At 50.0% G+C, this 16206-nt stretch overlaps 1 protein-coding gene across 1 annotated transcript; it reads left to right on the top strand.

Moving 5' to 3' along the window:
* The first annotated feature begins 2705 nt into the window (after positions 1 to 2705).
* Positions 2706 to 15623, top strand: ZDHHC19 (zinc finger DHHC-type palmitoyltransferase 19). Its single transcript, XM_066347813.1, has 8 exons — positions 2706 to 2830; positions 3183 to 3304; positions 4152 to 4291; positions 5100 to 5272; positions 5661 to 5766; positions 14363 to 14448; positions 14796 to 15000; positions 15531 to 15623. The coding sequence occupies exons 1-8, from the start codon at positions 2706 to 2708 to the stop codon at positions 15621 to 15623; spliced, it is 1050 nt and encodes a 349-aa protein (XP_066203910.1).
* The last annotated feature ends 583 nt before the right edge of the window (positions 15624 to 16206 follow it).

Below are 16206 nucleotides of genomic sequence, written 5' to 3'. Positions count from 1 at the left end.
GGGAGAGATGGGAGAGAGAGAGGGAAAGAGAAGCAGATGGCCACTTTTCTTGTGTGCCCTGACTGGGGATTAAATCCAGAATATCCATACACCAGGCCGACGCTCTATCCACTGAGCCAACTAGCCAGGGCCTTAAATCTAATTTTGATGTGTATTATGATTAATCTATCTGGTTTTATGATTTTTAGAACCTTTGAAAAAATTAAATTCTCTATGGTTGTTTAAATAGGATTATAATTTAGTATCATCTGTGGATCTAAAAAGTATATTATGTCCTGAAATAAATAAGTAGAAGTGATTGGTTATCAGTAAAAAAAAAAAAAAAAAAAAAGAATGAAAGAAAAGTATGTCTATAAACAAGAAAAGTAACAATACTTGTGTGTTGATGAGGGATTCTTTTTTTCTCTTTGTTTTTAATCAAATTAATTTCCTTAAAATGTTCTGGTTCATTTAATCCGATTCAAAGTAGGAATCTTGGAATTAAAAATTGTATTCATGTTAAAGAATAATATATTGTATTTTTCACTCCATAAGACATACTTCTTTTCCCCTCAAAAGTAGAGGGGAAAATGCCTGTGCATTTTATGAAGTGAAAAATATGGTATTTTATTACATTTTTAAAAAATATTTTATTTATTGATTTTTAGAGAGGGGGAGAGAGAGAGAGAAGGCGGATGAGCAGGAAGCATCAACTCCCATATGTGCCTTGACCAGGCAGGCCCAAGGTTTCGAACCAGCAACCTCAGTGTTCCAGGTCGACGCTTTATCCCACTGCGCCACCACAGGTCAGGCTTATTAAATATTTTAACACACCATTTGGTTCAGAATATTTTTTTTCTTATTTCCCTCCTTAAAACCCTAGGTGTGTCTGTCTTATGGTCAGGTACGTCTTATAGAGCGAAAAATATGGTAATCTCTGTTGAAATTAAAGTGACATTTAAAAAGGCCGTTCCACTTTAATACATAGGAGCTCTGACATGTGCAGCTGCTGCATACCAGCAGACACTGTGGCAGCCACTTTGAGGACAGTGGTGGCTCCTGGGTCATAGGCCCATGTACTAGCTGCAAGAGAGGCTTTGAATGCAAGTATCTGGGCTTTCCAGCTTCAACTGGAACAGGGAAATAATCTTGACCCTTTGTCAAGTCTTATAGCGTAAGGCAGGGGTCCCCAAACTACAGCCGCGGGCCGCATGCGGCCCCCTGAGGCCATTTATCCAGCCCCCCCTTCTGGAAGGGGCACCTCTTTCATTGGTGGTCAGTGAGAGGAGCATAGTTCCCATTGAAATACTGGTCAGTTTGTTGATTTAAATTTACTTGTTCTTTATTTTAAATATTGTATTTGTTCCTGTTTTGTTTTTTTACTTTAAAATAAGATATGTGCAGTGTGCATAGAGATTTGTTCATAGTTTTTTTATAGTACGGCCCTCCAACAGTCTGAGGGACAGTGAACTGGCCCCCTGTGTAAAAAGTTTGGGGACCCCTGGCGTAAGGAGTTCTCCAAACACATAGGGGTTCAGATGCTCAGTAGCTAAAACAAATGACAAATGTCAGCAGCAGGTAGCAGAAAACCCAGTTTTCTTATATGATAAGCAACTCAGAGGTAGGCAGTTCAAGGCCGAGGCAGCGATTCAACAATGTCATCAATGTCATTCTGTCTGTGTAGCAGGCTGACTTATTGTGTAATGGGTCCAAGATGGCAGCCCCAGCCAGCAAGTTTAGATTAAAGACAGGAAGAGTCTGACCAGGTGGTGGTGCAGTGGATAGAGCGTCGGACTGGGATGCGGAGGACCCAGGTTCGAGACCCCGACGTCGCCAGCTTGAGCGCGGGCTCATCTGGTTTGAGCAAAATCCCACCAGCTTGAGCCCAAGGTCACTGGCTCCAGCAAGGGGTTACTCGGTCTGCTGAAGGCCCACAGTCAAGGCACATGTGAGAGAGCAATCAATGAACAACTAAGGTGTTGCAACGTGCAATGAAAAACTGATGATTGATGCTTCTCATCTCTCTCCGTTCCTGTCTGTCTGTCCCTGTCTGTCCCTCTCTCTGTATCACTCTCTGCTCTGTAAAAAAATTAATTAAAAAAAATTATATATATATATATATAAAAAAAAGACAGGAAGAAAGGGACAGAGCTGTGCCAACCGTGTCATTTTCCCCTTTTATCAGGAAAACAAAAGCTTTTCTAGAAACCCTCAGCAGACATCCACTTATGTCTCCTGGACCAGAATTGTGTCAATCAGCCAACCATGAAGTGAGGGATGCTGTAAAATGATTTAGCTGCCCCGCCCAAGAGTGAAATTTTGTAATAACAAAAAGGAACAAATGGGAATAGAGTGAGCAATGAACTTTCAATTAGCGATGAACCTGAAAGGGTGATTAGAATCACCCTACCTTCTCCCCACGTGTTTCTCTAGTCTCATGTGGTCTTGAAGCTAATTTTCTTGCAGGAGCAGGACCTCTCAGTCCCCAGCACAAAATGGGAGTGGGTGGGTTTGCTGTTGGAAGTGACAGCCACAGGCTGCAGACAGTTCTGCTGAAGAGCCCCTGGCCCCCATTTTCCTCAGCCTCTGTGATGTCACATTGGGACTTCTGTCCTTCCACCTGTCTGTGGCTTCTGAGGCTGCTGTGGCCATGGGGTGCCTGGAGCCAGCAGGGGAGAGGAAGCCTGGAGGCTCTGATCTCCCCTGGGGGCACGGGAGGTCCAGCCATGGCGCTCTTGAAGGACCCATACCCCCCACCCCAGGCCTCACCTCCCTGGATCCTCCCAAGCCTGTTTGCTGCCTTCAATGTCGTGCTGCTGGTGGTATTCAGTGCCCTCTTCTTTACATTCCCGTGAGTCTACCATACAAAATGGCAGCTTTATTACAGAGAAAGAGAAAGGAAAAACAAGATAATTATAGTACAGACACAGGGAAGTTCAGAAGAGGGGGTCAGGGAAGGGAGAATATTCTAGACAGAGAGATTCAAGTGTGCAAAAGCACAGAGGAGTAGAGTACTTGGTGCATTTGGGAGCTGCAGGTGGCTGGGAATACTGGGGGACATTTGGTTAGAGCCTCTACATATCTGTCACTAGCCTAGATATTTAGAGCAGGCTTTAAGGTGTGAGGGTCTTTAAGAGGTGAACTGGGTCCTGGTGGGAGCCCAGGCCACCCCACATCGAGGCTGAGTCCTGCTCTGGTCTCAGTTGCAGGTGGCTGGCCCAGAACGAGGAGTGGGCCTTTCTCATCATCACGGGTCCCCTCTTTGTCCTCACCTTCTTCAGTCTCGTTTCACTCAACTTCTCAGACCCTGGCATCTTGCATCAAGGTGAGACCCTGGAGGAAAGAGGTAGCACCCTAAGGGCTCCTTGCCTATAGGGATGATTCCTTTTTTTTTTTTTTTCTGTGACAGGGATAGATAGGGGCAGACAGACAGGAAGGGAGAGAGATGAGAACCATTGATTCTTCGTTGCAGCACCTTAGTTGCTCATTGATTGCTTTCTCATATGTGCCTTGACCGAGGGCTACAGGAGACTGAGTGACCCCTTGCTCAAGCCAGCGACCTTGGGCTCAAGCTGATGAGCCTTGCTCAAATCAGATGAGCCCATGCTCAAGCTGGCCACCTTGTGGTCTTGATCCTGGGTCCTCCGCCTCCCAGTCTGATGCTCTATCCACTGCGCCACTGCCTGGTCAGGCTCTAGGGATGATTCTTAAAGTGTCCCTCCCATTTCTTTTGCTATGGCCTCAAGACCTCTTCACCCAAGTCCTCATTTGCTTGGGCCCTACTTCTGGCACTTCATTTCTCAAAGCCTGAGATGTGGAAAAACGGGCTCCAGCTGGGAGAGTAGCCAGCTAGCTCTTTGCACTCAGTTTTCTCTTCCTCCTTCCCACAGCACAATCAATCCTTGAAGCATCAGTCATGATTCCAAAGGGCCAAGTTCTTACAGAACTCCTCTGGAGGAAACCATTCTTCCCTTTGACTATCAAGTTTGATGGGCTTGCTCAGTGGGGACTAGGGATTCCTCTGTCCACCTCTTACCCAACTTCCTGGAGCTGAGTAATAATACTGTGTCGTTGTCATCCCCCCCCCCCCCCCCCCCCCCCCGCCATACACACACATCAGCAAGAGTGATGGCAGAGCTCCCTGGTGCTGCCCAATCTTCTTCCAATGCCAGGCTCCAACGAACAGGGTCCCATGACGGTGCATGTGGTATGGGTGAACCACAGGGCCTTCCGCCTGCAGTGGTGCCCGAAGTGCTGCTTCCACCGCCCGCCCCGGACATACCACTGCCCCTTGTGCAACATCTGTGTGGAGGTGAGTGCCCCTGTTGCTTGCCCACCCGCCCTGCCCAACACCTGGTGGGGACCAGGAGGCTCACTCCTACAGGAGTCAGTGGCAGCTATGAAACCACTTCAGAGACTGCTAAAGGCCAGGGGTGACAGTACCTCCCAGTCACTGTTGGTCATTCATGCAGTCACTGCCTCTGTGCCTGTGCCTGCACCTGTCCTGGGAGGCTGGCCCTTGCCTGCACAGGTGATGACATACACAGGGGCATCCACTTCCATGCTGGCCTTGTCAGGCCCAGAGAAGGGAAGGTACCCTTGTCTTACCCCCCACCCGCTCCGGGCTTGCTGATAGTAGATCCTTAAGGCGCTCAGACTAACACTGGCTCAAACCCTGACCTGAACGCTTGCCTTTTTCACTTGCACAGCCCACAAAGGTTTACAAATGTGCTGTCTTATGTGGTCCTTCTAACTCCAGGAGGCTGGCTGGGCAGGGTGTTATTGTTATCCTCATCCCATGGATGAGAAGACTGATGCCAGAGATACACTGTCCTATCTAAAGTTACACCAGTGTGTGTCCCACAGAAGACCAGGCAAGCTTGTCTCTAAAGGCCTCATGACAGGCCACCTTGTGAGCCCCGGAGTCCCAGTAGTGCTTTAACCACTGAAATGCCAGCATTAAAAGGACTTTGTGGCTCAGTTGAGGTTAGGGGGGGCCACAGTGCCTGGGGCCAAGGACAGGTGCTTAGGGTGGGAAGGTAAGGCGTCAGATTTAGGAACAAGGGAGGATGGGCCAGTAGTCGGGTTCTAGAGGCCTGCCCCTTTTCCCTCTTGTCCAGGATTTTGACCATCACTGCAAGTGGGTCAATAACTGCATCGGTCACCGCAACTTCCGCTTCTTTCTACTGCTCGTCCTGTCCTTGTGCCTCTACTCCGGCGCCATGCTGGTCACCTGCTTGAGCTTCTTGCTGCGCACCACTCACCAGCCCTTTCACATCGACAAGATCATCGCGTATCCGGCCTGGCCACTGGGCCCAAGTAGGGAGCAGTAGGGACCGCAGTGACAGCCGAGAGGTGGGGTCCCGGGGGCAGAGCTAATGATGGGAGGGGTCAGAGTGAGAAAGAGTTTGGAAGGACCAGTCTGGGACTAGGTGAGGGTGGGCGGGGCCAGAAATGGGCGGGGCCAGGCAAAACAGTAAGGAGTGCAGAATCAATCAGGGTCATGAGGGTAAGTAACTAAAGGTGGCACCTGGGCTTGGAAGCCGGGTGGGGTGAGTTTACTCGGGCGTGGAGCACAGAGAGCTGATGGGCAGGGTGGTTGTGGGCAGGGCTCTTTGGAAAGGGATGAGGGGCGGGGCCAGGAGGCCGGTCGGTGGTGCAGCTCCTTAGCTGGTGTGCAGCGTCGTGGTGGCGGTCACTGCCGCTGGCTTCCTGGTGCCGCTCTTCCTGCTGCTGCTGGTCCAGGCCATCTCGGTGAGCGCGGCCGAGCGCTCCTGCGAGAGCAAGGTACGCGGGCCCAAGCGGGGCGCCACCGTACACGTATAGGGCTCTGGAGGTCACTTTGCGCCTCAGGCACCTCCGCACTTTCCTTTCTTTCTCCACTGCCCTGGTCTTTTATGGCCTGACTTCCCTCGAAAGTGTCCGGTTAGCCCTTAAAGACCCAGACTGAGCTAACATCTTGGCTCCTCCTGGAGCTTAGTGGTCCTTCTCCCTCCTGGATGCACTGTATCTAGAGCCTGCTGTGTACTGGGCCTCGTGTGCATTATTTTGAGCGGTGGGCGTACAGGTAAGACTAAGGAAGGCTACATCTTGCGCTTGTATTGATAACCTAGAATCAGAATAACTCCCGCCAGACACCTGTGAACACTCTGAGGGGCCTGTCCTATACTGTGTCGCACAGACTCAGAGAGGAAATTGAGAGTTCAGGGACGACCACAGTGTAGGGTAGGACGCACCACTTAGTGGTTTGGATGGGCAGAAAACGGGAGAGCTTTGCCAGTGAAGGGCCAGCTTGCAAAAAAGGCAGGGAAGCCTGAAAGTCTCTGGCATAGGGATAGAATGGTGAAGAAATAGTCTTAGAGCAGAAGATATTATAGAAGTCAAGTGAACTGTCGGGGTTGTTGCCGTATTTAAAAGTCCCAGAAAGTCAGGTGGAGAATTTGGTCTTGGTGCAGTGGAATCCTGGGAGCCATGACAGGATTCTTTTTGTTATTGTTTTTCGTTTTTAATTAATTAATTAATTTTTAAGTGAGAGGAGGGGAGATAGTGAGATAGACTCTCGCGTGTGCCCTGGACCAGGATCCACCCGGCAACCCCCACTGAGGAGGATGCTCCAATCAATGGAGCTATTTTAGCACTTGAAGAGATGCTTAGACCAACTGAGCTATCCTCAGCGCCCAGGACCAGCGCTGGAACCAACCTAGCCACTGGCTGCGACTGTAGGAGGAGAAGGGGGAGAGAAGGGAGAGGGAGGGAGAGAAGCAGATGATTGCTTTTCTTGAGTGCCTTAACCGTGAATTGAACTCAGGACATCCATACCCTGGCCAGCGCTCTATCCACTGAACCAACCTATCACGATCAGGATTCTTTTTTTAACATACATTAAAATTCACCCTTTCTTAGTGCACAGTTGTATGAGTTTTGATAAACACAAACAGTCCTGTAACCACCACCATCACCAACATTTAGAACATTTTCATCAACCTAAAAAAAACCCCTCGTGGCCTTTTTTTTTTTTTTTTTTTTTTTTTGTATTTTTCTGAAGCTGGAAACCGGGAGACAGTCAGACAGACTCCCGCATGCGCCCGACCGGGATCCACCTGGCACGCCCACCAGGGGGCGATGCTTTGCCCATCGGGGCGTCGCTCTGTCGCGACCAGAGCCACTCTAGCGCCTGGGGCAGAGGCTAAGGAGCCATCCCCAGCGCCTGGGCCATTTTTTTGCTCCAATGGAGCCTGGGCTGCGGGAGGGGAAGAGAGAAACAGAGAGGAAGGAGAGGGGGAGGGTTGGAGAAGCAGATGGGTGCCTCTCCTGTGTGCCCTGGCCGGGAATCGAACCCGGGACTTCCGCACACCAGGCCGACGCTTTACCACTGAGCCAACCGGCCAGGGCCCTTCATGGCCTTTTGGAGTCAGTTTTTCTTCTTGCTAACCTGGCAACCACTGACCTGCTTTCTATCCCCATAGTTTTTCCTTTCTGGAGCCTCATATAAATGGAATTAAAGCCTTCTGAGTCTGGCTTCTTCCCCTTAGCATATTGCATTCATCTCTGTTATTGTCCATATCAGTAGTTTCTTCTTTTTTGTTGCTGTGCAGTATTCCATCATACGGATGTATCACAGCTTGTTTATCCATTCACTAACTGCCATTTTGCATTCCTAAAGCAAGGCGTGAGAATTTCAGTTGTTCTACATCCTCACTAACATTTGGCATTGTCAGTTGTTTTTTTAATTTTAACTAGTCTAATAAATGTGCAGAAGTATCACATTGTCATTTTAATTTGCATTTTTATAATGACTAGTAATGTTGAGCATCTTTTTTTTTTAAATTTTATTTTATTTATTCATTTCTAAAGAGGAGAGAGAGAGACCGAGAGAGAGGAGAGAGAGACAGAGAGAGAGAAGGGGGGAGGAGCCGGAAGCATCAACTCCCATATGTGCCTTGACCAGGCAAGCCCAGGGTTTCGAACCAGTGACCTCAGCATTTCCAGGTCGATGCTTTATTCACTGCGCCACCACAGGTCAGGCTGTTGAGCATCTTTTCATGTTCTTCTTTGCCATATGAATTTGTTTGATTAAAAGCCTGTTCTAGCCTGACCAGTGGTGGTGCAGTGGATGGAGCATTGCCTGGGATGCTGAGGACCTAGGTTCAAAACTGTGAGGTTGCCTGCTTGAGTGTGGGCTCACCAACTTAAGTGTAGGGTCACCAGTTTGAGTGTGGGATCATAGACACGACCCCATGGTCGCTGGCTTGAACCCAAGGTCACAGGCTTGAGCAAGGGGTCACTGGCTCAGCTGGTGGCCCCAAGTCAAGGCACATATGAGAAAGCAATCAATGAAAAACTAAAGTGCTGCAACTACGAGTTGATGCTTCTTATCTCTCTCCCTTCCTGTCTGTCCCTGTCTGTCCCTCTCCTCCCCTCCTCTTTTCCTAAAAAATAAAATAAAAAGTCTGTTCTAATCTTTTGCCTGTTAAAAAAGGTTGGATTGTTTTATACTATTGAGTTGTTTTTTTTGTTTGTTTTTTTTCTCACAGAGACAGAGAGAGAGTCAGAGAGAGGGATAGATAGGAAGAGACAGGAACAGAAAGAGATGAGAAGCATCAATCATCAGTTTTTCTGTTGCGATACCTTAGTTGTTCATTGATTGCTTTCTCATATGTGCCTTGACCACATGGGGCTCCAGCAGACCGAGTAACCCCTTGCTCAAGCCAGCAACCTGGGGTCCAAGCTGGTGAGCTTTGCTCAAACCAGATTAGCCCACGCTCAAGCTGGTGACTTTAGGGTCTCAAACCTGGGTCCTCCACATCCCAGTCCGATGCTCTATCCACTTTGCCACTGCCTGGTCAGGCTCATGCTATTGAATTTTTTGTTTTTTTGTTTGTTTGTTTGTTTTACAGGGACAGAGAGAGAGTCAGAGAGAGGGATAGACAGGAACGGAGAGAGATGAGAAGCATCAATCATTAGTTTTTCGTTGCAACACCTTAGTTGTTCATTGATTGCTTTCTCATATGTGCCTTGACTGCAGGCCTTCAGCAGACCGAGTAACCCCTTACTGGAGCCAGCAACCTTGGATTCTAGCTGGTGGGCTTTTGCTCAAACCAGATGAGCCAACACTCAAGCTGGCGACCTCAGGGTCTGGGTCCTTCCGCATCCCAGTCCAACACTCTATCCACTGAGCCACCGCCTGGTCAGGCATGCTTTTGAGTTTTAAGAGTCCTTTATATATTCTGGATTCAGTGTTTTAAATTTTGATTAAGTTCTTTATCAGTTTTTTCTATTGTGGGTTATCTTTGCCTAACTCAAAGTCACAACAATTTTTAAAATATGTTTTCTTCTCGAAGGTTTAGTTTTAGATTTTATAGTTAAGCCTATAATCATTTTGGGTTAAATTTTGCATATAATGCAAGGTATGGGTCAAGATTTTTTTTTTTTTTTTTGGCATATGGGTTTTTCCAGCACCATTTGTTGAAAAGACTATCTTTCTTCCATTGAGTTGTTTTTGTACACTTGTCAAAATCAGCTGACTATATAGGTGTGGGTATATTTGGGATGTCTGTTCTTTTGCCAGCTTCACACTATTTTGATTAGTAGCTTTATGTTAAGTTTTGGAATCATGCAGTATGAGTTTTTCAACTTTGTTCTTTTTCATAGTCCTTTTGGCTATCCTAGTTCCTTTGATTTTCGACAAATTTTAGAATCTGCTTGTCAATTTCTACACAAAAGTTTGCTCATAGTTTTCACTTGGATTGTGTTGAACCTCTAGATCAATTTGGAAAATTGATATGAACATAGTATATACCTCTCCATTTATTTAGGTCTTCTTTGATTTCTTTCATTAGTGTTTTTGGGGTTTTCCACATATAGATCTTGCATATATGGTGTTAGATTTTTTTAAGTATTTTAATTTTTTTAAAAATTTCATCTCCATTTATTACAGTCATGCATCATTTAACTACATTGTGAGAAATATATATTTAGGTAATTTTGTTGTTGTACAAACATCATAGAGTATACTACCTAGGTGGCATAGAGTACGTAGAGCACAAACCTAGGTGGCATAGCCCACTACATAAAGGTTACATGGTATAGCTTATTGCTCCTAGGCTTTAAGCTTGTACAGCATGTTACTGTACTGAATAGTGTAGGTAGTTGTAATGTGTTGCACTATGATGTTACAATGGCTATGACATCACTAGGTGATAGAATTTTCATCTCTATTATGATCTAATTGGGACCACTATTACATATGCATCTGCCATTGACCAAACGTTATGTGGTGCATTACCATATAAGAAAATACAGTGTATTTTTGTATATTGGTCTTGAATCTTGCAACTTTGCTAGACTCACTTATTAGTTCTAATAACTTTTTTTGTTGATTCTACATAGAAAACCATGCCATCTGTGAATAAGGATAGTTTTCTTTTCTTTTTCTTTTTTTTTTTTTATCTTTCCGAAGCTGGAAACGGGGAAGCAGTCAGACAGACTCCTGCATGCGCCCAACTGGGATCCACCTGGAATGCCCACCAGGGGGCGATGCTCTGCCCATCTGGGGCGTTGCTCTGTTGCAACCAGAGCCATTCTAGTGCCTGAGGCAGAGGCCACAGAGCCATCCTCAGTGCCTGGGCCAACTTTGCTCCAATGGAGCCTTGGCTGCGAGAGGGGAAGAGAGAGACAGGGAGGAAGGAGAGGGGGAGGGGTGGAGAAGCAGATGGACACTTCTCCTGTGTGTCCTGGCCGGGAATTGAACCCGGGACTCCTGCACGCCAGGCTAATACTCTACCACTGAGCCAACCGGCCAGGGCAATTTTCTTTCTTTCTTTCCAATCCCAGTGCTTTATTTCCTTTTCTTTCCTTACTGCCCTGTCTTGAACTTCCTGTACAATGTTGAGGAGGAGTGGTAAAAGCGAACATTCTTGCCATGGGATTCCTTCAGTAGGACAATGACTTCTAAAAGCTGTTTGGGGAAGATTGTATGTAGTGTGCCACTTTAATGAGGGAGGGGCTGGAGTCACTGAGACAGCTAAAAGGACAGAGGAGCCCACCTCCTCCCATCCAGTCACCACTCAGTCACTCCACTCCACCCACATTGGGTTCCTAGCCCTCCTGTGATGCCTCTGCTCAGCCCTCACTCCTTAGTGCCATGTGCTCCCTGTGTCTTCTCTCTCAGGCCTCAGGCCCTCATTGCAGCCTCTCTCCCTTCCCACTCCTGTGGTTCTTCCAACCCCAGGTCAGGCCATAGGCTGGCCCTCCTTCCACTGCTCAGAATGGGGCCCTCCCAATCCAGGATCTTCAGCCTAAGAAACCTGAATGTGGTCTGCACTCTGTGACTCACCGGGCAAGGCTCTTTCCCATTACCTGCCCACCCCATTTCGGGTACCTCCATTTTATCTCCACCCTGACCACAACTTGCCGGGTGGTAGATAGCAAGGGCTCTGGAGTCAGCCACATAGACTCAAATCACAGCTCCACCACATACCAGCAGGGAGACTTGGGTATGTTGCTTAGCCACTTGGTACCTCAGTTTCTCCATTTGTAAAGGGGGTGCAGCATGGGTTAATAGTCATAAGGCACATAGAACTGTGGCTGGTACAAGGAGGTGCTGTATACACTTAATATTGTTACCCTTCCTTCTCATAATCATTTATGCATGTTCATGTCTGTCTCATCTTAAAAGCAAAGTAAAACGCTCCCTTAACATCACAGGCATCCACTCCACCTGCTATACTCTCCCCTCCAGCTCAGCCATAGTTCCTGAAAGAATTGGCTGTGCTCACTAGTGCCATTCTTCATCTTCCTCGGCCCAGGTCAGCCCAGCCTCTTTCCTCACTGTCACACTGAGGCTGCACTCTCCAAGTGGCCAAAGCTGGCAGGCAGCCCTCAGACGAATCTTCCTGACTGCATACACAGTAGCGTCTGAAACTGAACCCACCTGCAGTGCCTCTACCCCAGTCTCTCTGGGCCCAGCTGCTGCTCTGCCTGCACCTTGCAGTCTTGGCCTGTGCCTGCTCTTCCACCAGCACAGTGCCTGAGGCCCCCAAATATTTATGAGTAAATGAGTAAACCTGCAAAGGAATCAATACTGCTTTGGGAGAGAAGGAAAGAGAGAGAGAACCCTGATGCCCTGATCCCTGAGGGAGGGGGAGAGCCTAGGCAGCAGGGAGATGGGGTGAGAAGGTGCCCACTTTGGTTTTGGTCCTGTGGACTGTAAAGGCAGTGGAAATGTGGGATTGGGGGGGAAGACCCATGTCTGGAGACAGTGAGAGAGGACAGTTTGGAAACTTCAGAGCTGTTGGATTCCATTCCCATCTCAGAGGGTTCCATGTGGGCGGAGAGGAACTCGCTGGTCTTTAATGGTCAGTTCTTGTAATTTATCAAAGTTGTCATTCCTTTAAACATTGAACCATCAACATTTTCCTGTGTTTTATATACAGCTGATAAATCAATATTTATTTCTCTAAAATTCTGATTATAAATCTGATCAAATTCTTTGAACCATTTAAAATTGTGAATAGAATGTCTGTTTCCCTTAAATGCTTTAAACACTTTTAGGTCAGCAACTCTAAAAATATCACAAGGTCAGTGTTGCTTTCTGAAGCCATTTTGGGGCTCCCCAGGAGTCAGCTGTCCTTGGAGATACTGTTGAAGGTCAAGATCTTGCCAACAGGTGCAGAGGGTACAGAGGAGTTGGTGGTGGGCAGAGGTGCCACTGGGCCACTTTTTTTTTTTATTTTTTTACAGAGGCAGAGATAGACAGGGACAGACAGACAGGAACAGAGAGAGATGAGAAGCATCAATCATCAGTTTCTCCTTGCGCGTTGTGACTTCTTAGTTGTTCATTGATTGCTTTCTCACATGTGCCTTGATCGTGGGCCTTCAGCAGACCGAGTAACCCCTGCTGGAGCCAGCGACCTTGGGTCTAAGCTGGTGAGCTCTTTGCTCAAACCAGATGAGCCCGTGCTCAAGCTGGCGACCTCGGGGTCTCGAACCTGGGTTCTTCCGCATCCCAGTCCGACGCTCTATCCACTGCGCCACCACCTGGTCAGGCTGGGCCACTTTTGATTATGACAGACATTTTGTAGTTAAGGCTCTTGACACTTGGCTGGCACTGAGGAGTTGGAGGGGGCTCGGAAAGGCCTGAGGCCCATGGATGGAGGGAGGGTGAGGGAAGGAAGAGGAGGAGAACCTGGATACGAATGCCCAGGGAGGACCTGACCTTTGGGCTTGACTTTTACTGCATTGGGTGCTCAGGACCTCCAGCCCAGGTTCTCTAGGCCCATGTGGTTTTGATTAGGGAAATCGGATAGGGTTCCATACAGCTGCCCTTCCAGAGAGTGAAATTCAATGAAGACACAAGTTTGGGAAAAACGTGAGAGGGGAGAAAGTAGAGAAGTAGGGGAGCAGGATGTGTGCGTGGAACTGTCCTTGAAGCATTTTGTCAGGAAAAGGAAGATCTGAGTGTCTCCCTGGAAGGACATTAGCAGGAGGATGTGTGGCCAAAGGAGACAGACGGGGAAGATGCTGCAGAAGGGGTATGAGGTGACGGGAAGGGCCCCTCAGAAGGCAGGAGAGGTGGGTGCAGTGCCAGGGCCGCCTGGAGAGAGTGACTCGGAAGTGGGTTGGGGGAAGCCTCCGCTCCCTCTTGGGCTTCTCTGCTGCAGCCCTGGGCTGGACTAGGCTGGGCTGGGCTGGGCTAGGCTGGGCTAGGCTGGGCTGGACTACGCTGGGCTAGGCTGGGCTGGGCTAGGCTGGGCTGGGCTAGGCTGGGCTAGGCTGGGCTGGACTAGGCTGGGCTGGACTAGGCTGGGCTGGACTAGGCTGGGCTAGGCTGGGCTGGACTAGGCTGGGCTGGACTAGGCTGGGCTGGACTAGGCTGGGCTGGACTAGGCTGGGCTAGGCTGGGCTGGACTAGGCTGGGCTGGACTAGGCTGGGCTGGGCTAGGCTGGGCTAGGCTGGGCTGGGCTAGGCTGGGCTGGACTAGGCTAGGCTGGACTAGGCTGGGCTGGACTAGGCTGGGCTAGGCTGGGCTGGGCTAGGCTGGGCTGGACTAGGCTGGGCTGGACTAGGCTGGGCTGGACTAGGCTGGGCTAGGCTGGGCTGGGCTAGGCTGGGCTGGACTAGGCTGGGCTGGACTAGGCTGGGCTGGGCTAGGCTGGGCTAGGCTGGGCTGGACTAGGCTGGGCTGGACTAGGCTGGGCTAGGCTGGGCTGGACTAGGCTGGGCTGGACTAGGCTGGGCTAGGCTGGGCTGGACTAGGCTGGGCTGGACTAGGCTGGGCTAGGCTGGGCTGGGCTGATCGGCTCCGGGAGGGAGGGCCGGTGGGACTGGTCTGCCCAGTCCAGCTGACTCTAAGCTCCTCTTCCTGCCCTTACCCCCCTCCAGTGCCAATACCTTCAGGGATACAACCCCTTCGACCATGGCTGTGCCAGCAACTGGTATTTAACAATTTGTGCACCACTGGGACCCAAGTGAGTTGGCAAACAGGTCCAGCGAACCCTGGGCCTGGTGTGGTGGGGATGAGCTGGGTCATCTACCCTGGCCTCTTAGCACAGCTCCCAGACCCTCAGGCTCACTCTTCCTATTCCTCTGAGGTTTCCTCCAGGGCATTGTGGGAACCTTGGGAGCCTCCCTACTTTCTTGTCTCTGTGTATTCTTGCCCCAAGAAATGGAGTAGAGAGGGACTTTGCAGCCTAGATGAGACTGGCCCTAGCTCCCTGCAGAACCAAACCCTGGGCTCTGTGCTCCCCAACCCTACGAGGCATGGGGACCGGGCCAGGGGGCCGCTACCCCTTGCATCTGGCTTATTGCTCACCAGGTACATGGCCAACGCCGTCTTGCTGCAGAGAGTGGTGGAGCCGGACTGGGTGCCGGTGCAGAACCTGCCCCTCCCAGTGTGCCCGTCTGCGCTCAACTCCTCAGGCCACCCTGGGCCTGGGTTTGGCCGCCAGCCCCAACCTCTGGCTCTCCGCACACCGGGAGAGGCTCCCCCAGGCAGTGGAGAGGCTGCAGCTCTCCAGGAAGTGAGTAGTGTGTGTCTGTGTTGGGGGAGGGGCATGGCGGATTGCACAGGTGCTGGGGGGAGTCTCCCGGGTCGGCTACCTCTGAAGCTAGAGCACTTAGAGCTCACGGGGCTGGATTATAGACCTGAAGAGTGTAAGAAGTGGAGTCACAGCCCTCCAGAATGCACCTGGGGTTCCTGGAGACACAAAGACCACAGCACTCGCTTGCAGTTAGCCGGGAACACTTACCCTTTCTGGGCCTCAGTTTTCTCCTCTCCAGTGAGGACTGAAACTAGTCCAGTAGTTTATAATTTGGGAGGTCCAATTCCTTTATTTAAAGGAAGTTTTTACTCTGATGTCGAGTATATGAAACATGGAGGTGAAGCATTAGGAATGGACTGGAGGTGGAGTGACATTTTTTGGTGATAACCCACTCTCTTCCCTCTGCCTATGGGTGGTGGCCACTTGAACAGGTTCTTGCTCCCCAGCAGGTGGGCCCTGAGCTGTGGGCAGGCGCTTGGGAAGAGCCCCAACACCCCCACTTTGTTTAGTTCTACCTAGGCCCAATGCTGCACCTGCCAAGGGAGGCCCCCCAGATGAGGCTTGCCCCTTCATACCCTGATGCCAGGAACCCCATCACCTGAACTGTACCACCTGAACCCCGCCCTTGCCCACTCTGCTGGTGGGATTGCCAAGACCCTTCCCCCCAAAGCCCATTAAATACCCTTTTCCTGCCTCCTACAGTTGCCCTGCTGGTGCGTCTGTCCGGGGTGTCTGAGAGCGTGGGGGTAGGGGGTGCGCCAAGGGGTTGGGACCGAGACCTTGGGAGGGAGGCGGGTCCAGCACTAGCTGGCTCTGCGACCTTGGGTAAGACAGTCAGCATTTCTCTCATCCTTAAAATGGGGCAACCATAAAAAACCACAGTGGTTGTCCTGGCTACCTCCCTGGAGACAACGGAAGAGAAAACCCAGCACTGTCAAGGATGTCAGCCTCTGGAAAGGCCCCGCCCTCGCCCTGCCGCACCCCTGTCTGGCTGCAGGGGGCGCCCGCTGCCTGGGAATTGTCAAGCCTGGCCTGGTCCAGCCAGCGGCACTAGAGCCTCCTGGATGGGCTGGGGCTGGCCTTCAGTCTGGGAGTGGGCCCTCCTGCTGCCTCATCTCTGAGGGGTGGACGGTGGGGGTCTTCTCCATCATAGTCCAGCCCTGCTTCTTTCCTGCTAGCGGATCT

Source organism: Saccopteryx leptura, chromosome 8, assembly GCF_036850995.1.
Source record: "Saccopteryx leptura isolate mSacLep1 chromosome 8, mSacLep1_pri_phased_curated, whole genome shotgun sequence".
Classification (NCBI taxonomy): domain Eukaryota; kingdom Metazoa; phylum Chordata; class Mammalia; order Chiroptera; family Emballonuridae; genus Saccopteryx; species Saccopteryx leptura.
The sequence above is the reverse complement of the archived record's forward strand: the minus strand, read 5'-3'. Positions and strand labels throughout refer to the sequence as shown.